Source organism: Triticum urartu, chromosome 7 (genome assembly GCF_003073215.2).
Source record: "Triticum urartu cultivar G1812 chromosome 7, Tu2.1, whole genome shotgun sequence".
NCBI classification, from domain to species: domain Eukaryota; kingdom Viridiplantae; phylum Streptophyta; class Magnoliopsida; order Poales; family Poaceae; genus Triticum; species Triticum urartu.
The window spans coordinates 519,006,858-519,030,852 of record NC_053028.1 but is presented as its reverse complement, the minus strand read 5'-3'; the positions used below and the strand labels follow the sequence as shown (position 1 = coordinate 519,030,852).

The following is a 23,995-nucleotide window of genomic DNA, read 5'->3' as shown; positions in this document are numbered from 1 at the left end:
CTAAGGCCCAATAAGGCCCATATACCTCCCGGGGGGTTCCGGTAACCACCCGATACTCCGGTATACTCCCGATTTCACCCAGAACCATTCCGATGTCCAAACATAGGCTTCCAATATATCGATCTTTATGTCTCGGCCATTTCGAGACTCCTCGTCATGTCCATGATCAAATCCGGGACTCTGAACTACCTTTTGTACATCAAAACACATAAACTCGTAATACCGATCGTCACCGAACGTTAAGTGTGCGGACCCTACGGGTTCGACAACTATGTAGACATGAACGAGACATGTCTCCGGTCAATGACCAATAGCAGAACATGGATGCTCATATTGGTTCCTACATATTCTACGAAGATCTTTATCGGTCAAACCGCATAAGGATATATGTTCTTCCCTTTGTCATCAGTATGTTACTTGCCCGAGATTCGATCGTCGGTATCCCAATACCTAGTTCAATCTCGTTACCGGCAAGTCTCTTATCTCATTCTGTAATGTTACATCCCGTAACTAACTTATTAGCTACATTGCTTGCAAGGCTTATAGTGATGTACATTACTGAGAGGGCCCATAGATACCTCTCCGACAATCGGAGTGACAAATCCTAATCTTAATCCATGCCAACTCAACAAACACCATCTGAGACACCTGTAGAGCACCTTTATAATCACCCAGTTATGTTGTAACATTTGGTAGCACACAAAGTGTTCCTCCGGTATTCGGGAGTTGCATGATCTCATAGTCATAGGAACATGTATAGTTATGGAGAAAGCAACAGCAACAAACTAAACGATCATCGTGCTAAGCTAACAGATGGGTCAAGTCAATCACATCATTCTCTAATGATGTGATCCCATTAATCAAATGAAAACTCATGTCTATGGTTAGGAAACATAACCATCATTGATTCAACGAGCTAGTCAAGTAGAGGCAAACTAGTGACTCTCTGTTTGTCTATGTATTCACACATGTACTAAGTTTCCGATTAATACAATTCTAGCATGAATAATAAACATTTATCATGATATAAGGAAATATAAATAACAACTTTATTATTGCCTCTAGGGCATATTTCCTTCACATTGCTATGTAAAGTTTTGACCTCTCCAATCCCACTTTTATCAATTTTTGCATCAAGATCTAAAAACTTTGAATCATTGGGACGCCTTCTAACTAAAGTTGACTCATCTCCAGTCACATGTTTATCAAGATTCATATTGGCAAAAAAAGATTTAATAGGAGACACACCAATCACTTTTAGATCTTCATCATTATTATCATGAAAACTAGAAGAACACGCTTTCACAAAGTAATCTTTTTTAGCACGCATCCTAGCGGTTCTTTCTTTGCACTCATCAATGGAAATTCTCATGGCTTTGAGAGACTCATTGATGTCATTCTTAGGTAGAATAGATCTAAGTTTCAAAGAATCAACATCAAGAGAAATTCTATCCACGTTCCTAGCCAACTCATCAATTTTAAGCAATTTTTCTTCAATCAAAGCATTGAAATTCTTTTGTGAATTCATAAATTCTTTAACACTAGTCTCAAAATCAGAGGGCATATTATTAAAATTTACATAAGAGTTGTTGTAGGAATTACCATAATTATTAGAGGAATTACTAGGAAATGGCCTAGAATTAAAATTTCCTCTATACGCGTTGTTACCAAAATTGTTCCTACCAACAAAATTCACATCCATAGATTCATTATTATTCTCAATCAAAGTGGACAAAGACATATCATTAGGATCAGAAGAAACACTCTTATTAGCAAACAATTTCATAAGTTCATCCATCTTTCTACTCAAAACATTAATCTCTTCAATAGCATGAACTTTTTTACTAGTGGATCTTTCGGTCTGCCATTGAGAATAATTAAACATAATATTGTCTAGGAGTTTAGTAGCTTCTCCCAAAGTGATTTCCATAAAAGTGCCTCCCGCGGCCGAATCTAAAAGATTTCTAGAAGAAAAATTCAATCCAGCTTAAAAAATTGTATAATCATCCATAAATTCAAACCATGTGTAGGGCAATTACGTATCATTAATTTCATCCTCTCCCAAGCTTGTGCAACATGCTCATGATCAAGTTGCTTAAAATTCATAATATCGTTTCTAAGAGAGATGATCTTAGTGGGAGGAAAATACTTAGAGATAAAAGCATCTTTGCACTTATTCCATGAATCAATACTATTTTTTGGCAAAGAAGAAAACCAAGTTTTAGCACGATCTCTAAGTGAAAACGGAAATAGATTCAATTTAACAATATCATTATCCACATCTTTCTTCTTTTGCATATCGCACAAATCAACAAAGTTGTTTAGATGGGTAGCGGCATCTTCACTAGGAAGGCCGGGAAATTGATCTTTCATGACAAGATTCAACAAAGCAGTATTAATCTCACAAGATTCAGCATCGGTAATAGGAGCAATCGTGGTGCTAATAAAATCATTGTTGTTGGTATTGGAGAAGTCACATAATTTAGTATTATCTTGAGCCATCGTGACAAACAATCAATCCAACACACAAGCAAACAAGAAGCAAGTAAAAAGAGGCAAACAAAAAAGGGCGAATACAACGGCAAAGGTGAAGTGGGGGAGAGGAAAACGAGAGGAGAATGGCAAGTAATGTAATGCGAGGGATAAGAGTTTGTGATGGGTACTTGGTATGTCTTGACTTGAGCGTAGATCTCCCCGGCAACGGCGCCAGAAATCCTTCTTCCTACCTCTTGAGCATGCTTTGGTTTTCCCCTGAAGAGGAAAGGGTGATGCAGCAAAGTAGCATAAGTATTTCCCTTAGTTTTTGAGAACCAAGGTATCAATCCAGTAGGAGACTACACGCAAGTCGCCTAGTACCTGCATAAACAATCAAGAACCTTGCAACCAACGCGATAAAGGGGTTGTCAATCCCTTCACGGCCACTTGCAAAAGTGAGATCTGATAAACATAATAAGATAAATATTTTTGGTATTTTTGTTGTATAGATTGGAAAATAAATATTGCAAAATAAATAGTAAACTAGAATTGTAGATCGGAAACTTATATGATGTAAAGTAGACCCGGGGGCCATAGGTTTCACTAGTGGCTTCTCTCATGATAGCATATATTATGGTGGGTGAACAAAGTACTGCCGAGCAATTAATAGAAAAGCGCATAGTTATGAGAATATCTAGGCATGATCATGGACATAGGCATCATGTACGTGTCAAGTAGACCGAAACGATTCTGCATCTACTACTATTACTCCACACATCGACCGCTATCCAGCATGCATCTAGAGTATTAAGTTCATAAGAACAGAGTAACGCATTAGGCAAGATGACATGATGTAGAGGGATAAACTCAAGCAATATGATATAAACCCCATCTTTTTATCCTCGATGGCAACAATACAATACATGCCATGCTGCCCCTACTGTCATTGGGAAAGGACACCGCAAGATTTAACCCAAAGCTAAGCACTTCTCCCATTGCAAGAAAGATCAATCTAGTAGGCCAAACTAAACCGATAATTTGAAGAGACTTGCAAAGATATCAAATCATGCATATAAGAATTCAAAGAAGAATCAAATATTGTTCATAGATAATCTTGATCATAAACCCACAATTCATCGGATCTCGGCAAACACACCGCAAAAAGTATTACATCGAATAAATCTCCAAGAACATCGAGGAGAACTTTGTATTGAGAACCAAAAAGAGAGAAGAAGCCATCTATCTAATAACTATGGACCTGAAGGTCTATGGTAATCTACTCACACATCATCAGAGAGGCTATGGTGTCGATGTAGAAGCCCTCCGTGATCGAATCCCCCTCCGGCAGATCGCCAGAAAAGGCCCCCAGATGGGATCTCACGGGTACAGAAGGTTGTGGCGGTGGAAAAGTGGTTTCGGGGCTCCCCTGGATGTTTTCAGGGTATAAGAGTATATATAGGCGAAAGAAGTAGGTCGGTGGAGCTCCGTGGGGCCCACGAGGGTGGGGGCACGCCCCCTGCCTCGTGGAAGCTTCGTGGACTTCCAGACTTGTACTCCAAGTCTCCTGGGTGACGTTTGTTCCAAGAAAGATCCTCGCGAAGGTTTCGTTCCGTTTGGATTCCGTTTGATATTCCTTTTCTGCGAAACACTGAAATAGGCAAAAAACAGCAATTTGCACTGGGCCTTCGGTTAATAGGTTAGTCCCAAAATAATATAAAACTGCATATTAAAGCCCATTAAACATCCAAAACAGATAATATAATAGCATGGAACAATAAAAAATTATAGATACGTTGGAGACGTATCACCCCCTTGGGCGCGCCCTCCTGCCTCGTGGCTTCCTCTGGAGTTCCAGACTTCGACTTCAAGTCTTCTGGATTGCTTTCGGTCCAAGAAAGATCATTGCGAAGGTTTCATTCCGTTTGGTATTTCTTTTCTGCAAAACTCTAAAATAGGCAAAAAAAAAACAGAAACTGGCACTGGGCCTCTGGTTAATAGGTTAGTCCCAAAAATAATATAAAAGAGCATATTAAAGCCCATTAAACATCCAAAACAGATAATATATGAAAGTGCAACTATCCCTGGGTGGTTTTGGTAATTCCTAACAACATATAGTTCATTGAGCTAATGCAATTTCAAGATAAACATTTCAGGAAAGCTCAATGATTGGCATGGCATGGATGAGAAAAGTGGACCCCTCAAAATGCTAAGGACAAAGAATTGGCTCAAGCTCAAAGCTCAGGACTCTACATATTTTCATTTTAAGTGATCCAAGATCACATTGAGTCCATAGGAAAAGCCAATACTATTAAGAGGGGATGAGGTGTTGCCTAATTGCTTGCTTGCTCAAAGTGCTTAGTGATATGCTCCAAAACCCTCAACTACTTTCTCATATCCACATATGTCCCAAACCAAAAGTCAAACTCGGCCCCACCAAAATTTCCTATCCGGCGCCACCGAGTTCAGTTGTCATAGCCACTGCCAGAAACCCTAGTCTTTTCGGTCTCACCGATGGGGATCTCGGTCTCACCGAGATGGGATTGTAATCTCTCTGTTTCCCTTCGTAACATTTCGGTCAAACTGAGATGAGCGATCGGTCCCACCGAGATTGCAATGTAAACTCTCTGTTTCCCTTTTGTAACACTTCGGTCCAACTGAGATGAGCGAATCGGTCCCACCGAGTTTGCTTGACCAACTCTCTGTTAGTCCATTACCAAAATCGGTCTCACTGAGTCTGTGTAATCGGTCTCACCAAGATTATGTTATGCCCTAACCCTAACGAAATCGGTCCCACCGAGTTGACATGTCGGTCCCACTGAGAATCCTAACGTTCACATTTTGAACTAAATCGGTCTGACCGAGTTTCATGATTCGGTCCCACCGAGTTTGGTGATTTGTGTGTAACGGTTAGGTTTTGTGTGGAGGCTATTTATACCCCTCCACCCACTCTTCATTCATGGAGAGAGCCATCAGAACATGCCTACACTTCCAATACATATTTTCTGAGAGAGAACCACCTACACTTGTGTTGAGGTCAAGATATTCCATTCCAACCACATAAATCTTGATCTCTAGCCTTCCCCAAGTTGTTTTCCACTCAAATCTTCTTTCTACCAAATCTAATCCTATGAAAGAGAGTTGAGTGTTGGGGAGACTATCATTTGAAGCACAAGAGCAAGGAGTTCATCATCAACACACCATTTGTTACTTCTTGGAGAGTGGTGTCTCCTAGATTGGATAGGTGTCACTTGGGAGCCCCCGACAAGATTGTGGAGTTGAACCAAGGAGTTTGTAAGGGCAAGGAGATCGCCTACTTCGTGAAGATATACCCTAGTGAGGCAAGTCCTTCGTGGGCGACGGCCATGGTGGGATAGACAAGGTTGCTTCTTCGTGGACCCTTCGTGGGTGGAGCCCTCCGTGGACTCGCGCAACCGTTACCCTTCGTGGATTGAAGTCTCCATCAACGTGGATGTACGATAGCACCACCTATCGGAACCACGGATAAAAAATCTCCGTGTCAACATTGCGTTTGCTCCCTCAAACTCATCCCTTTACCTTCATATGCAATTGTTTTACATTCCGCTGCTATACTCTTAGAATTGCATGTGTAGGTTGATTGCTTGACTTGTGCTATGTTGCTAAAATCTGCCAAGAACTAAAATTGGGAAAAGGCTAGATTTTTATTTGGTCAAGTAGTCTAATCACCCCCCCCCCTCTAGACATACTTTTGACCCTACAATATAATAGCATGGAACAATCAAAAATTATAGATACGTTGGAGATGTATCAACGGTGAGGTCTTCGGGCGGCGATGGTGGCCCGCAGTGACGGTGTCGGTGAAGGGGGGCACCGGGCTCGTTACCCCTTCCCTATCCAGATCGGGTCGGGGAAGACGAGCGAGAGGGGAGGTGAGCTGGAGACAGGCAGCAGGGAGGAGGCCCGGCGAAGCCGACGGGCGATCCGACGGGGTCGATGGGGATGATCCCCTCCTCGATCCAGATGGGATCGAGAGGTGGGGCTGGCGAGGGGGAGTGGGGGAAGTGGGGCGACCGGGCTGGGGTTCGATGGGGAGTGGGGGTTAAGGGAGGCGGCTGGGCCAGCCTGGCTAGCCCAGTGGTCAGCTGGGTCGAGGCCTAGCGAGGGGTTGCCCCCTTTTATTTATTTATTTGGTATTTAGGTTTTTTTTGTTTTTATCATTCTTTTCTTTTCTATTTTCTTTTAGTTTCTCTTTTATTTTAGTTCTATAAATTATAAAAGTAGTCCCTAATTTAGTCTAAATAAATATACTACTGCCATATAAGTTTGGGCAACTAAATAAAATAGTTTAACATTTTATTAATTGTAAAAGGCATTTAATTAGTTGTTTTGCTACGGTTTTATTTAATTTTAGGACATTCAAACACTTTTAAAGATGTTGGTTTCTCCACCATTATTACCTATGCATTATTTTCCACCTCTATAACATTTTAGTTTTCATATTTGAAAACTTTTACCGTTGACTTGATTTTGAATTCGAATTTGAATCAGTTCTGAACCAACGCAAGTTTAACTATAGTAACCGTGGTGACATGGCATCATTAGCAGGGAATTACTGTAGCTTAATTATCTGGGCGTCACAAAAGTGTTGTGGTCGGCAAATCGACGGCGGCGGTGACGAAGAAGAGATAGTGATGAAGACGACGGGGGCGGCGCTCTGCTGCTCCTAGTGTTGTGTGCGTCGACGAGGAGAGGAAGAGCGGGGCGACGGGGCTCGGGGGCAGATTGGGGTGTGGTCGGGACGGCGGTGAGCGCGGTGGTGGTGAGCGGCGGCGGCGAACCCGTTCGAGTGGGTAAGAGAGAGAGGTTCAGGGGAGGGGATGAGCATGGGGCGAGTGGGAGGGGGTCGAGGGGTATCATGGCGTTCGAGGGCGTCAGCACCGGCGAGCAGACGGGCAGGAGGTGGCTCCCTCGGGCATGCGTGCGTCGACACACCTCTGCCTTCTGGCAGATGTGGGAGACGACTGGCAGTTGCCAGGTGGGATGGGCCGGCTGGAGGAGCTGGGCCACATATAGGTAAGGTAGGGTAAGGTTTGCTCTCCTTTTTATTATTTTATGTTTTCTATTTTTTATTTAACACTTGCCATTGTTTTACAAATTCAAATGAATTCAAAACAATGCCAAATATTCTCTGACCATTTTTATGTTGCTTAATGGACCTTTCCAAAAGCACACAAAATATATTAGAGGAATTTGGAAATATATTTCATATATTAAGAATATAAATCCAAATTCAAATACAATAGTGATTTAAATTCAGAGCCCAAATAATTTCTTAAAAATGTTCATTATTTTTTATATGGATAAAAACCATTTCCAAAAATATCAAACATCAATGAAGAGCATTTTGGGTTCATTGAATGCAATTTTTTTAGACAGGCCTATTTGAAAATCGAAGTGCTAGGGTTTGATCACCCCCATTTCAAAATTAATAGAAATTTGAACATGATGCATGGATGTAGATGCAACTATTTACAATCAATTTCTAGGGCTATGACAGTAGTGTGGCCATGTTTTTCGAGATCTAAATTTGACCATAAATTTAACCACCAAGACCGACTGCGACGGGAGCAAAAATTATACCACTGAATTCGTATCGAAATACGAATTCAGTAGTATAATCGATATGAATTCAGTGGTATAATTTTTGCTCCCGCTGCAGTCGGTCTTGTTGACTAACTTTAGAGTCAAACTTAGATCTCGGGAAGCACGGGCGCACTAGATTGTGGAATGGGAGGAGTGCCTAAATAGCTCATCCCCACTGTCTCAATTCTCTCAACATGCACACATGCCACCTCATCACCCCACTAACTATTTATCTTAACATGCATGGGAAATGATATTTATATATTATATCTATTTTAAGTTTTATTTAAATATCATAAAAAATATTGCAACCAATTCTCACAGCAATGTGCGGGATATCATCTAGTTTGTTTGTAAAGTGGGGGAAGTTGTCCTTGGGGCCTGTCAAAGGGGGCCATTTAGCTCAACCAAGCTAGTCTCGCAAGCGGCAGCTGTAATGCCCTCACCAGACCCATCAGTTTACCCACCGACCTAGCCGTTCCGTCTAGGTTCAAGACTGGCCCCACATGCCAACACTAGTTTTTTCTGCGTACTTTGTACTCAAACTCAGTCGTCGGCCCAGCATGAATGTTCCCTCTTAGCGCTTAACTTTAAGGTTCCTTTCGGGTGGGCTCTCGGGAAAAAAAAGGTGCCCTTGTTGACATGAGTAGTCTGTCAATCCTATTAAGCCATGATGTCACAACAATGTCAAGGTGGGCTTTGGGTCTATTCAAGTGTGGTCGTCCTTTTTATGGTTGTGCTAGTCTGCTACACATGGCTCAGTTGATCCCCGCCTAGGAGTGATGGAGTCGGCAACCGTACGATTGTGACATATAGCCATTCAATGTATGCTTCATGCTTATTATCTTTCGATTGTGCAATGTTTTAAAGCATTTTCAGAAACTAACTTATTTCTATGTCTAAATAGTTAACACTCGCTAACCTATTTTTCTCAATATGCAAACATGTCACCTCACCATTCAACATGCTACTTACCTATTGATTACTAGCTAGGAGATTAGATGAGAGTGGCAGAGCTAGCAGGCCAAAGAAAAATCATAAATAGTTTGGAGGCAAAAGATTATATATTTTTTCCAATCTAAGCCTTCCCCAGAAAAAATCTCCACAAAGTGATCCAAGGTTGAGGCGTAATGGTCTCCCGAACTCAACATAGCTTCGTCAACACCTCACTGTTTTGTCTCAAACAAGTTGAGCTAGGCTTGAGGTGAAACCCATACGATCTCGCAACCAACTCATGGTTCTAGCACATGGGTAGCAAGCTTGCATGCACCCCTGTCCATGGCTAGTTCTCTAGTGATACTCTAGTCCTTCGGATCTCTCTTTACGGACTCCCCGCCAAGCCTATCACAACCTCCTCCTTTACTCAGGCTTAGGACCGGCTATGTTGAGACAACATAGACGGAGTTAGATGTCAACAAGGTCAAGATAAAAGAAATTGAACAAGGCCTCACATAGCAACACAGACCACACTGGTAGACAGCACAAAAAAAATGAACAATGCAACGGACCCTCATCGTCTTACCGCGGTAGCAAGAAACCAGACTAACTAAACCTGATTTGGACGTCCAACAAATTGCAGCTTCGGACCGAGTCTTGGCATTAAACTACACTTTCGCAACGCAGTCAAAAGCTAAGAGGAAATCAGGAGGATGGATGCTACCTCCTAATGGACATGTGAAGCTCAATGTGGACGCTTCATTTGATGAGGACCTTCTTAAGGGGACAGCTAGTGCAATTATTTGAGATAATAGGGGCAAATTCATAAATGCGGGGAATTGAAAATTTGGCTTCTATTACGATGTGCTATGTGTTGAAACTATTGCGTTGAGATATGGTCTTTGCCTAGCACAAATAGTAGGTTGCAACAAGTTTATTGTCAATTCAGATAATCTTGAGGTTATCAGTACGATGAATGAAGGAGCACGATCTACAGGTCCAGCGGCTGCAATCTTTGATGATTGCTATCATATCGCGTGCAGCTTCCCTTATACCGCTTCCCTTATACCTTCTTTGTGCACTGTCCTAGAGAGACTAATTCTATTGCTCATGAATTAGCAAATTTGGCTAAGGGCCCGTCTTGTAATAGATTTTTTGTTCAGCCTCCTAGCAAGCTCATCCTTTTCTTATTAAGTGACTTAACACTGGTTGAATCGTAAATAAAGAGTAGGATATGTTTTTAAAAAAACCTTATTTGGACCCCACTAACCAGTGAATGCCATATTTATTTTAACAATCCCAGCAAACGTTCTTAGGATCGTCAGATCCCAATCAAATCCATGGCAATTACTTTGCACAGCGTGGCAATTTTCTAAAAAAAATTGTACAACATTGCAACTCTCGCTCTAAAACATGGCAATCGTTTGCTCGCGTCTCCTTTCACAGAGTTGGAGGGTTTCTGCCAGTAATTTTGGGGATGGGCCTGTCCATTACCTGCCAAACGAGGCCTACAGTGTCTAAAATAACCGTTTTCCGTTAAAAAATTAACAGTTTGGCACCACCAACAAGTTCATTAATGAATAAGAGATAACCAAAAAAAGCACAATTATACTGCTGACTTATTTCAACAATCCAATGAATAGAACAAATATAGCTACAATCACCGAGTACCACTCGTCCATCATCCAGACAATTGAAGTTCTAAACAGCTGACTAGCCCTGTCTATGCTGAATTACATGTAGAGATAAAACAAATCAGACAAGGCCTTGCAGCACAGATCCGGTCCCGTCCTTTGCCATGGAACCAGCACAAAGGTGACTTTCTATCTTTTGATCTGTTTCCTCGACTGCGGATTTGGGGTGACACAACAGCTGTGATGAGAGCAAGGCGAGACCAAAACTTTTCATATAATTTACACATTTACTAATGAATCAACGGGATGCAGTCCGCTAGCACAGCAACCAGGCAATCTTGGACACCGGCTGCCTCTTTTGGCCCCGAGGGAGTATCTGACACTGCCCTGCACTGTCCCTCTGGTTGAATGCGGAAGGGCCTGGCCTTTGAGGGGGGGCAATGCGGCAAACCAAGAACGATAAATTTCTTCTAGAGAATTTCCTACGCATAATACATATACAAGCTATTTGCAGCAGCGCATGCGATGGAATTCTCAGTAGGGTGCCATGCGAGGTGGAGCAACTTCGTCGAGAAGTCTAACGAGTTTCCATTGGCATCAACACCTAGATTTTCCCCACCTGTAGACAAATTGCCTCGGGAATGAAACTAGGTAAAGAAAAAAGAAACGCAGAAATTTCTCAGACAATGTTCAAACAAAGACACTCACCTCTTCGCACACCACGGGTCATAGAGGTCAGCGTCCCCCGCGTGGGTCTGGTCGGGTTTGCAATCTGACGTCTACATGGCAGCCAAATCCGACAATGAAACACAAGTTCAGACAAATTATAAAACATGAATTGCATGACTAGGCATGACAATGAGAAGTGAACAATCTGCATAGGGTGGAGCACGCAGTACTATTGTAAGAGTTGCTTCCAAACAAAGATCATACACTGAGTATAATATTAGCTCCAGAACAGAGAAGGTAAAGTTGCTCCTGCTAGGAGTTTTGTTTGATCCAATCCAGGTTCAATTTTTGATAATAAGAAAAAATATATGATAAAAGGTCATCTCAAGCTCAACGAGCATACCTCATCGGGTTCCTGCTAGCTTCCAAAGTGGTCACCTCCGTGCTACCAGGAGTAGAACCAAAAACACGGAATAGATTACTGCATTTAAAGACACGAGCATTTTAAATATATAAGCATTAACAAACAGGATTGTAACATTGTACATGTAGTCAATAAGAAGAACAAGGAGTTACCCATAAGAGCCAGTTGCAACATGAAGTCCATCCCCACTAAGACAACACTCAAACTTGTCAAATATTGAATCGTTCTCATACAGATCACAAAGCTGAAAATAGTGATATCATGTGACTAGATTATTTATCGGTCATCACATCACATGGCTGCTTTGCTAATCATTCAGTCGACAAAATCTCACCCTTGGTCTTAGATGTTCATGAACCTGGAAGGTCGAAACAGGGCCTGAATCCATGTTTAGATCCCATAGCTGACAGAAAACAAAGACGAGATTAAATGTGAAGTTTTAACGTTTGAAGTAAATTTACTAAATCAAGAAGTTGAAGCATGATCCTGAAAGAAAAATCTAATCTTCAACTACAAAAAAAAATAACGATACATCATAAATTTCAATGCATATAGAAAGGACAATGACTAAAAGCCAACCCTTAAGCTTTAAAACATTTTAGCAAAAAGAAGCAGCGCCATATTTTTTACGTTGCTAAACATTCACTAGTTTTAGTAAAGATTTATTTGTATATCAAGCAACCAGCTAGCAGGCATCAGCAGTTAACTAACTCTCATAATGGGGCTAGAGTGAAGGAAACAAATAGTAGTCTGAAAATCTATTTCCTACTAGTTACTTAGGATAATTTAGAGTAACAAATACTAGTTCCTATTCCATGCTGGTGCCACTGAACCACTTCCATAACCATTAACCACAGCTGAGTTTGTTTCATTTTTCAATACAAGCATTCAATCTTGAGCCATATTCCTAATACGAAACGACATGCATTTCAATGTGTGCTCGAGAAAAAAAGAATACTGAACCATATTCTATTTTGTCAAGTTACTCAGTATCATCACAAAGATGCATCTCGAAAATACTATATTGGTGAGGCTAACGGGTAGGGCCTAGGTCCACATGTCAGTGCACATTGCTTGTATTTCCCAACTCAGTTGATATTTGCAACGGTACCGAACAGAAAAGTACTCTGACTTGAAACAGTGACAAAACGTTAGAATGTGTCAAAACTGAACAAGCACATGGATTTGAACCAAATTGCGACTACTAAACAGCTAAATAAGAACACTGAGATAAAGGTATGTGAACAAGCCAGTAACATACTTTGAGAGTCATATAATCACGACTAAGAAGATATCTTCCGTCCCTTGAAAACTTGACATCTGAAATTGATGCTATTATCTCCGTAAAGAACGATCTTGCTCCAGGTGCTTCATGTTCCTCAAATCTGTTTACAAGTTCTTGTTAACTCATACAGCATGCCATGAGATTTTAGCAATATAACTGAACACATTGCAATCCTCCAGTCGCGTCTAGTTTTTGTCCAGCACAGATGGATAAAATGTTGCAGGGAAAGGTATAGGAGAAATTACTAACATCTTGGAATGGTTGTCACACAATGCAGATTGTCGCAGATCGATTAGCCGGATAGAACCCTTTGAGCTACTATAGGCCAGTGTATTACAATGAGTGGGGTGGAACTCCGCACAAGTAATCACCTCTGAAATTTCAACAAATTACATCATGCAGTGCATATTGATTGCCAAGACATGAAGAACAATACTTGCAGTAATTTTGAAGAAAAAAAGACCCATGATGTTCAAATCGTCCCACTAGAAAAGGAACTAAACCATTACTAATTTCCTGTCTAATATAAACAGCAAAGTATCAATTAACAGATTAACAAAAATGGCATGTGATGATATGGATAGTGTTGACTTGATTCACTTGGCTGAATTCTCTAATGAATAACTATCAGTAGATTTCCCATAGCAAAATTTCTACTGTGTAATTTCAAAATACAGCTTCCACTCTACTGGGAATTGGCCAATTAGATCAACAAAACTGATGTCCCACGAATAATAACTTTTATCAGCTCAGCATCCATGGCACTATAAGCCAATCTAAATGAACAAAGATTGATAATATCCAAACCCAACCAACCAAAGCTACCACGCTATATGGATAGATTCTGCAAACCAATGAGCTACAAACAACGAACACCCAAATAAAATACTATTATACCATGGCCTTCATCTGCTATGTCATATGATATCCATAGCTTTAACATAGCTTTTGGCTGGCAATGATATATTTCATCAGCCCACCAATTGCTTTATTTAAGACGTAGTCAGGCTACCAGAGACAATATTCTGATGCTAATTCTTACTCAAGTACTGAACAGAGAGGCACAGGTTAATATCACTGTACAACAAGAAACCCACTTAATGATGAAAGAATATTCAGTTATTAACTGTAACACCTGTGTGGAGTCAGTATGTCATCGTGCGAGATCAGAAACATGGCAAGACTTCACAATAAACAAAGGTAAAGAAACTATAGAAGTCTTACGCCAAGGCAATTTACCATGTTGCACTATAGAAAGAGATTAGGAGACTAAGTTGAATTACCTGTTAGATCTTCCATGTTTGTAGGCTTCACATCAACAATGTTAAAGCTCTGGCTGTTTATTTCCAAATTCCATAGATTTATTCGCAGATCATCTGCTGATATAAATGTTTCACCATCACTGGAATTAAAAGACAGAAAATTTATGAGCACAGTATCCAGAGATGACAGATCACAGCACTGGGAGAGCAGTTAAAAGTTACGAGGACACAAGCTTCAGAAAATTATGTTATAACACTGTTGCAATACGAAAATCATAAAGAATTGCTAGGGTATACTTCTCCAGTTCACAAATCAGAATCGAGTTCGCCTACTCTAGCACGTGTCATATTATATAGCTACACAAGAGACCTCCGAGTTCCATACAAAGCAGATCCTTGCATAACATGTAAAAAGGAAAAGAAAGAACAAGACCAGACTGGGTGGTCTCCATCCAGCCCACTGGGACCACTTCCAAGTGAGCTATACCCTGAATTGGGAGCAAACCCGGACAGTTCCAAACCACGATGTAAATTGGTATTCAAAGAGGTTTTGAGCAAATCTGGTAACTATGTGTAGGGTATGCATACATGTTGAGTGGTCCAGATTGGGTAACGTCTCCCATGATTCTTATTAGGTGAGGTATGAATACTACTGTACTGATGCATGATACTCCCTCTGTAAATTAATATAAGACCATTAGATCACTATTCAGTGATCTAAACGGTCTTATATTAGTTTACAGAGGGAGTACATTACAAAGGCACTACATGAGTGACACAAACAGTTCTCTTCTTAAAAGCACAAAACTTGTATCTGATTTGCCTATCTAAATGTTCATTTGGTAGAAGATGCAAATGATTGCACGGTACCTGCTGAGACCTAAAACATGGAAGTGGTACTGTGGTAGAAACACCAACATATTCCATTTTAATCAATAAATGATACTCCGTAATTTCTTAGAAACTCATTTAAATTTTACAAGAATTGGTTAGTAAATTAGATATTAAGTTTTGAGAAGATAGATGTTACTAGCTTTGGTGTATTCTTATCTTGTTTCTGCAAGAAAAAGACCAACATAAAGGGGAGAAATATGAAAACTCATAGAAAAATAATGCAGAAGGGATCAGTTGACAAGACTAAAACTCAATGCCGTGGCAAGACTAACCTATTATTCGAAATAGAATTAATATGGTAATCATGAGCATGGGCATATACACGTCGACATCTAGCAACAAGGTTCACATCTTGATTAGTAACCTGCATGTGGTTGGAAGCGAAGTCAGTTGGACTCGATAATAGCTTGATAAACAATTATAGTGTCAGCTTCATGCAGTAGAGCTGACAAGACTTTTGGTACAATTACCACAGGTAAACGCAGCGATGGGTAACCTCCAGGTGGAAATGCGAGATCACTGTTGAGGCTGTCAGACTTTTTTGAACATCCACCATTTGGAAGAGGAGGCTCGGAAGTACTGGTACTCGCACGACTAGTGGTACCATCCCCTACAGTTCGGGAAGTGTCCAAAGCCATAACTGAAACTTGTTTTACTTTTTTCTCTTGCACCTGCAAGGACAGTAAAGCAATAGGTCAATACAGATGAAACTTGATAACAGCCCACAAATTAAAAATGCAAATTCAAGGTTCTCATTAGTTAATCAGATAGAAGGATGTCTACTTCATTTGTGGCTGCAAAGGCCCAGCGATAATAGCAAAACGGAAGGCCTGAACATATGGGCCTACCAGTATCAATAATTTCATGAATTACAGCCAGTGTTGATGTAAATGTTATGAATTTTCTCATCCCCACAAATAAAAAATTACAGATCAACACAAACACATACTCCCTCCGTCCTGAATTACTTGTCGCAGAAATGGATGTATCTAGACATATTTTTAGTTATAGATACATCCATTTCTGCGACAAGTATTTCGGAACGGAGGGAGTATAAGCCTACAAGGAGAAAAATTCATTGACATTACTGCAACAAATATACACTTCATCTATGGTAGGGCTAGACTGCCAGCATATCTATATCATCTATATCTATATCTATATCACCATATAGTGTAACAATAACTTTGAATATCAGCCGTTGGATATGCTCCATCCAACAGTTGAGAGACGGCAAATCCGAACAATAGCATCCATTGGATAAAGCTTTCATCTCACTAGATTCTGCTACGTGGCGTTTTAACTGAATCCCCACTATCGTCTCATATTATTCTAGAAGTATCTTTTTCTCATGCCAAGAATCTGATTCTCCAATAAAAAAAAGCAATAGAACAATCTATATTCTATAGAGTTGGGCCCTGTCTAATATGATTCATTCGGAAGGAAATAAAATGTCGAGAATGCATTTCCCCCTGCTATTATATATTTCCTGAAGTGCAAAGCACGTATAATTTACTAGTATGAAACAGTAAGGAAAAGATTGACATGCGCAAGAGAAATTAAAAGGCACCCTGGCATACCTTCCAGTATTTGATCGTCTTATCATTTGTGGACAGTAGAAAGAGTGCATTGTTGGCTGTCTGGCACCACTTGATCTTGTTGATCTTCTCCTCTATCTCCAAACTTTTGAGGTAGTCAAACTACAATAATTTCAGACAAATGAAACAGCACGGGTATTAGCTTCCATCTTCCCTGCCATGACTAAGTTAAGGAAACCTTTTCCATGCACCAGCTTCCTAAATTTATTGTGGAATTACAACTTAATGGCGATAGAAAACTTCTATGGACTACAAAAACCAGTCCAGATTGATATATACCTCAGGTTCATGACTCTGAAACTCCGTTTTATAGCGGAACTCGGGATGTCTAGTAATTGGAACATCCTGTCTCTCCAGTTCTCTCCGATTAGCGTGCTCCTGTTAGATTAACTTCATGAGGGCAAAATATTTAAACTGAAACCCCTATAAGTTCAACTACATGGTGCTTACATCCCGAGCATCTGTTCTCTCAAATAAAACAACACGTCCTCCTCTGTCTCCGGTGGCAAGATGATCACCAGATTTATCAAACTCGATTGCAGAGATGATGTCAACTGAAACAGAACAGCATATACCCAATCAACACGCAAGAAATTATTCAATTGAAATGCAAACGGATAAACCAAGAAAGTAGCCTTAGATTGTAATACAAGGCTATGAGTGTTTAGCATGTATCCTACGAATCCCAAATAAAATAAGCTAATAATCAAATGAACAAGCTGTCTGATTCAGAAAATGAAATCAAAGGTTCCCATCATAAGGATTAAAATCTTTAATTGCGTCAAAGTGGATGATCATATCAAGACAGACGGACCAATGCAGCATCTCTATCTCTATCTCTACATCTACAACTTATAAAAGTAGCGAGTTCTAATTCTTCTGAAGCCACCAAAATTAGTGTATCCAGAACGACCCACACCCTACGATATAATCCATCTAATTAAATCTAAGAGTTGATATTGCTTCCGTGGTCTGCCATCCAATCCAAGGGCTCATATTCCATGTTCTGCCAGAGTCCCGCCCACGTCCTGCCCAGTCACGTAGCCACAACCTCCCTCACACAATCCCCCCTAATTAATAGCATACCCAATATCCATGCTAGCGCTAACCAATTAATTATATCCTGCCTAATATTAACATGCGATTTAATCTTGTCAAATATTAGTGTGCAATGCAATTAATACATTGCCTAGTACTAGCATGCATTGCACGGACACGATTAATAGAAGACATATAAAATATTAACAATGGACAGTTTCTCCCATGCACAGATGGAAAGCATGTATGTCCTGTCAAATACATCCAAATCCGACAAAAGATGAAAGGCACTGTGGGCCAATGCAAAATCATGCTAGAATCATCCTAAATGATCATAAGCCTCCACCCCTTACGTGATCAACACAGTAACGTAATTCAGTTCAGGTTGCCGCCAAATCATCATAACCGTCAAGAAAAGCATTAACCAACACATCTCCAACTGTGAATCTACTACAAGAGCTCACGAGCTCCGCACCCTCTTACGACCTTCCTGCATTCCTCAAATCACATGATCAAAAACCTGTCTTTATGACCGAATTCTTCAAAGTCCAGCTGAGGCCTTGTGTGACAAGACCCTAAGACTGACGAAAGATTCGCCTTTTAACAAATGATGAAAAAAATTGTTCGCAGCGTGAAGCATATTAAGGAGCAATCCTGACTTCGGCTCCAAAACGTTCCGGCAAGGCGGAACCTGCTAGCACAGAAGCACACTAGTCACCATAACCATCCATCGACTCTACAAATACGGCAGAACATATCTAGCGCGCGCATTTTCCTACGAGCCAACGGACCAAACGCCCCAGTCCTCTGGTAGGCACAGATGACACCAATCCCACAGCCACCGATCCTTGACCTATCCTCCCGATCCCCACAGTCCACCAGCACAGCTCTCCGGCGCGACCCGGCCTCAGAGGCCCCACGAATCGAGCGGATCTCGGGGGCGGGAAGCGCGAACCCGTTGTTGCGGGCACGCGAACGTACCTTCCTGCACGTCCTCGCCCGCCGCGCGCTCGCCGAAGACCTGCGCGAACCTCCACTCGAGCGATTGCTGCTGCTGCTGCTGCGCCGGGGCCGCCGAAGACGATCCCGCCGTCGCCCCGGGGCGGTCGTCGTCGGAATCTCTGGGATTCATTGTGCCGTGCTCACGCGATCGCGCCGCGAGGGCATCGCATCGGGGATCGGGATGGGGCAGAGGAGGTCCTCCCCAGGGGGGGAGGGCGGTAGGCCGGGCGGTGATGCCGCGGCGGTCGACGGAGATCGAGTCGGGGAGGGGCGGGGTGGGCTCTGCGAGGGGGGAGAGGGGGAAGTGATGTGGGGGAGGGCTCGGTCGAGGTCTCTCTGTCTCTGGCCCTCGCGTCCCTCGCGTTCGTGTGTGAGCTTAGCTCTTTTTTTTCCCTTATTATATTATTATATTTCTCTATTTGACATGGTAAAAAGCGAACTTGTTCCATGGTAGCAAGAGTGGCGCTCACATAGTGTAATTATCAGAGTTGTTTATCTTAGTGGTGTCCATAAAAAAATAAAAAGCTCATTAGGGCTCTGAAGATGAGATTAGCGAGTCAGTGTTTGGATAGATCCTAATGTTGAGGGGCACTCGCCCTGGTGATTTTACTTTTCTTATTTATCAGAAGTTTTAGGATCTTGTAAAACATGATTTATAGCCTTATTCGAAGATTTTAAAAATGAAACTCTTTAGACTCCTTCATTATTATTTTATCGGGGATTCTTTTTCCGTCTTATTATTTCGCTCACATGTTAAAAACCAAACTTGTTTCATGGTAGGAAATTAGCAAAAGTAGTGCCCGCATAGTGTAATTCTAATAAGTGTTCATGTTAGAGGTGTCCATGGGAGAAAATGTGAAGTTCATTTGGGCTTTATCTGAAGATGAGATTGGCGAGTAAATGTTTGGATAGATTCTACTGCTGAGGGAGGCACTCGATCTGATGGTTTTTTACTTTTCCTGTTTATCAAAAGTTCTAGAATCTTACAAAACATGATTTTATAACCTTATTCGAATATTTTGAAAATGGAACTCTTTAGTCTCTTTTAGTACTCCCTCTGTATACAATGTAAGACGTCTTACATTTGTTTATAGAGGGAGTATTATTTTGTCAGGTGGGCTATTTAGACTTAATCTTGCTATGTTAACTTTAATTTCAAAAGAGTCCAAAGCACTTCTCTTAATAAGTACGATGGTAATTGTCTTGAGTGGACACTCTTTAAAGAACTTTGCTAAAGCATGTATACTAACAGGTTGAGTTGATGCATTAGTAGCCTTATGCATTTATCGATACTACATTTACAAAAGGAAGGTTCGTTTTAAAGAGTGTGGTTGGTGTTTCGTTCACGTGGTGCATCAGAAAAAAGAGGAGAAGACACGTGAAAAGCCTGGTGTAAAGTGTATTGATCCTTTTTAGAGAAAATGCTTCGATTGAGAGGTTTTAGTCATATGTGAAGGAAGAGGATGAGAGTGTTGATTCATAAGGGGTTTGTTGGTGTCAGGATTGATGTGCATGATAGTAGCTATTTTGAAACTGGCGAGGGGCTTAGGCTTAAGGACCCCGTGACTCTTTTACCTTCACTTCAGTTGTTGATTTTCTTTTCTAAAAATTCTCAATGGAACTAATAGGCAAGGCATGATCACTGGTCTTTTGTCGGACTTTTAGCCATAGGGGTTCAGTTTGAAGTTTGTAGATGATACACTTTTATTTGATACAAATATATACTCCCTTCGTCCCGAATTACTTGTCTTAGATTTGCCTAGATATGGATGTATCTAAACGTGTCTAGATACATCCATATCTAGACAAATCTAAGACAAGTAATTTGGGACAAAGGTAATAGAAAACTAGGTAATTATCCGCGTGTAGCATGCAAAACCTAAATTTGAGAGAGACGTGCATATTCAATAGGAAAGGGAAGAGAAGAATGGTCTCAAATTCTTTGTAGTTTCATAAGAAAAAAGCTTGTGTAAATACGGATTTATAGAAAGGAAGCAGGCGAGTCATATTGCCAAGATTAGAGGATCAATTCGTACATCTAAAGGAGGAAGTTTCATTGTTCCTTCTAGGTGCATACCTAATTAGTTTCGCTGAAGTCCTCATGTGTACCTTTTCATCCTAAGTAGCTCATATGTCTTATGGGACAAATAGAAAGATGGAATCAAGCTGTTGTGATCAATCCATTGTTCTTGAATTGCAATTTACAACATGCAGAAAGCACATAAATCACATGATGTGGATCTGAAACATGGAACATAAATACTCAGAGCCCTATCACTGATGGGATCTCATTCCTCTCTACTGGTGTATGTCTGCATAACTGAAACATATACCAAGTCTTAACAATGATCATTCCAAAGAAAAACAGCTAGATAAGGGCTCGGGATCAGAGTCAAAGTTTACTCTTGCCTACAATCGTCGACCTCGGTGCCCTTTTTCCCTTCTTCTCCCTTCGTACTGTAGCCTGCACTTGTTTTCTTGGGGTGATTTTTTTGGCTGATCAAATCAGGCATCCGGAGGAGTATCGAAAGCTATATTTTTAGTGGCCTTTCTTTGTTGTCGTTGCCAAGGAGGAGGTAGCACACAATTGTGATGGCAATGTAAAATATGCAAACGACTCCTCTCATTACTCCATCAGTTTCATCAGTATTATTGACTCCACACTTAATTTTTTGCGTGTTTGTGGTGGAGGACGTGAACATTGGCAAACAATGCAGAAGGTGAATACGTTTTGATGGTGGTTTTGTCGTTGCTAGTAGTGGACTAAGTGGGGGAATTGTTGTGTTCTGTCATAATGGGGTGAGGTTATGAGTGAAGAACTTCTCAAGATATCATGTTGACACAATGGTTACGGAGCTTGAGAAGGAAGAATGGAGGTTGATGTGCTTTTATTGCGAGGCCAACAGAAGCCTGTGTCAGTAGACTTGGATGTGATAGCTCGTTTGAGGAGTGAATCAATGCTTCCATGGCTCTGCATTGGGTATTTTAACCAAGTGCTTCAGAGGGAGGAGCAAATGGGACCAGACTTGTGTGATGTGTCCCAGATGCCGGGGTCCAGAGAAGCAGTTGATTTATGTGGACTTGATGACTTGGGATACATTGGGGTGGACTAGACCTTTGAGAAACGTGTGAGCAGTGGTTAGTTTTGCAGAGTTCGGCTAGGCAAAGCTCTAGCAAAAAGAAGTTGGAGTGGCATGTTTCCTTTTACTTCACTACGTTTTCTAGTTGTTTCTAAGTCAAATCATCTTCCTATCGTGTGATGTAATGAAATTGAAGCAGTGAATAGAAGGATAGCAGTGGACAAACCTTTCCGCTTTGAGGTGATGTGGGGTACACACCCAGATTTTGATGCTATGGTGGAACGCATATGGAACGAAGAGGAGGGGGCCATCTCGGTCGCCTCCATGAAAGATAAGCTCGACTGGCTGGCGAGTGCACTTGCGAGCTGGGTAAGGTGCACATTTTGGCACATACGGAAGGAGCTCGTACTTTGAAAAAGAGGCTAGGCGAGTTATGTGTTGTTCCGAACAAGCAGGGACCTAGTTATGAGGAGAAGAAAATCGAAGAAAGAATAGTTGAGTTGAATTTCTGTGAGAAATCACGTGGTGATAGCGCCCCCGAATCCAATGGTTGGCTGAAGGTGACAGCAATACAAAAAAATCACCTAAAGGCTACGGGCAGAAAGAAGAGGAAGAATCGCATCACACAACTATTAAGAGCTGATAGGTCTATGCACCAAGATGAGAGGGAGTTAGGAGGTATGGCTACTGAGTTCTATGGAACTTTGTATTTGAAGGTATAATGAGTATTTGAAAGTGCAACTATCCCTAGGTGGTTTTGGTAATTCATAACAACATATAGCTCATTGAGCTAATGCTATTCCAAGATAATTATTTCAGGAAAGCTCAATGATTGGCATGGCATGGATGTGAAAGTGGAACCCTCGAAATGCTAAGGACAAAGGATTGGCTCAAGCTCAAAAGCTCAAGACTCTTCATTTTATATTTTAGTGATCCAAGATCACATTGAGTCCATAGGAAAAGCCAATACTATCAAGGAGGGATGAGGTGTTGCTTAATGAGCCTCTTGCTTCATGTGCTTAGTGATATGCTCCAAAACCCTCAACTACTTTCCCATATCCACATATGACCTAAACCCTAAGCCAAACTCGGTCCTACCGATTCTTCCTATCCGCCGCCACCGAGTTTCACTTGTCATTAGCCACTGCCAAACCCTAGCAATTCGGTTCTACCGATAAGGATCTCGGTCTCACCGAGATGGGATTGCAAACTCTCTGTTTCCCTTTTGTAACTTTTCGGTCTCACCGAAAGAGCGAATCGGTCCCATCGAGATTGCAATGTAAACTCAGTGTTTCCCCTTTGTAACTTTTCGGTCTCACCGAGTTCCACTCGGTCTCACCGAAAGAGCAAATCGGTCCCACCGAGTTCGTCTGACCAACTCTCTGGTTAGCTAATTACCAAATTCGGTCTCACCGAGTTTGTGTAATCGGTCTCACTGAGATTACGTTATGCCCAAACCCTAACCATATCGGTCCTACCGAGTTGCATGTCAGTCCCACCGAAAATCTCTAATGGTCACTAGGTTTACATTTTCGGTCCGACCGAGTTTATTGATTCGGTCCCACCGAGATTGGAAAACTGTGTAACGGTTGGATTTTGTGTGGAGGCTATATATACCCCTCCACCTCCTCTTCATTCGTGGAGAGAGCCATCAGAACACACACACACCATTCCAACTCATATGTTCTGAGAGAGAACCACCTACTCATGTGTTGAGACCAAGATATTCCATTCCTACCATATGAATCTTGATCTCTAGCCTTCCCAAGTTGCTTTCCACTCAAATCTTCTTTCCACTAAATCCAAATCCTATGAGAGAGAGTTGAGTGTTGGGGAGACTATCATTTGAAGCACAAGAGCAAGGAGTTCATTACCTACACACCATTTGTTACTTCTTGGAGAGTGGTGTCTCCTAGATTGGCTAGGTGTCACTTGGGAGCCTCCGACAAGATTGTGGAGTTGAACTAAGGAGTTTGTAAGGGCAAGGAGATCGCCTACTTCGTGAAGATCTACCGCTAGTGAGGCAAGTCCTGTGTGGGCGATGGCCATGGTGGGATAGACAAGGTTGCTTCTTCG

At 41.4% G+C, this 23,995-nt stretch overlaps 1 protein-coding gene across 1 annotated transcript; it reads right to left on the bottom strand.

Moving 5' to 3' along the window:
• Window positions 1–10,621: 10,621 nt before the first annotated feature.
• LOC125518930 (serine/threonine protein phosphatase 2A 55 kDa regulatory subunit B alpha isoform) lies at window positions 10,622–19,187 on the bottom strand. The gene is made up of 14 exons (XM_048683817.1): window positions 18,819–19,187; window positions 17,250–17,353; window positions 17,079–17,177; window positions 16,782–16,901; window positions 15,672–15,872; window positions 15,474–15,565; window positions 14,329–14,447; window positions 13,295–13,418; window positions 13,022–13,145; window positions 12,095–12,163; window positions 11,913–12,004; window positions 11,740–11,817; window positions 11,376–11,446; window positions 10,622–11,286 (listed from the first exon to the last, which is right to left on the bottom strand). The coding sequence occupies exons 1-14, from the start codon at window positions 18,967–18,969 to the stop codon at window positions 11,150–11,152; spliced, it is 1,581 nt and encodes a 526-aa protein (XP_048539774.1). The 5' UTR covers window positions 18,970–19,187; the 3' UTR covers window positions 10,622–11,149.
• Between the last annotated feature and the right edge of the window lie 4,808 nt (window positions 19,188–23,995).

Excerpts from the sequence above, each read along its gene's own strand:
- LOC125518930 (XM_048683817.1), bottom strand. The coding sequence starts at position 18,969 with ATGAATCCCAGAGATTCCGACGACGACCGCCCCGGGGCGACGGCGGGA. Across the intron at positions 13,419-14,328 it reads AAACATGGAAGATCTAACAG|AGGTGATTACTTGTGCGGAG; the intron begins GTAATTCAACTT and ends TTGAAATTTCAG. Across the intron at positions 11,287-11,375 it reads GACCCGTGGTGTGCGAAGAG|GTGGGGAAAATCTAGGTGTT; the intron begins GTGAGTGTCTTT and ends ATTTGTCTACAG.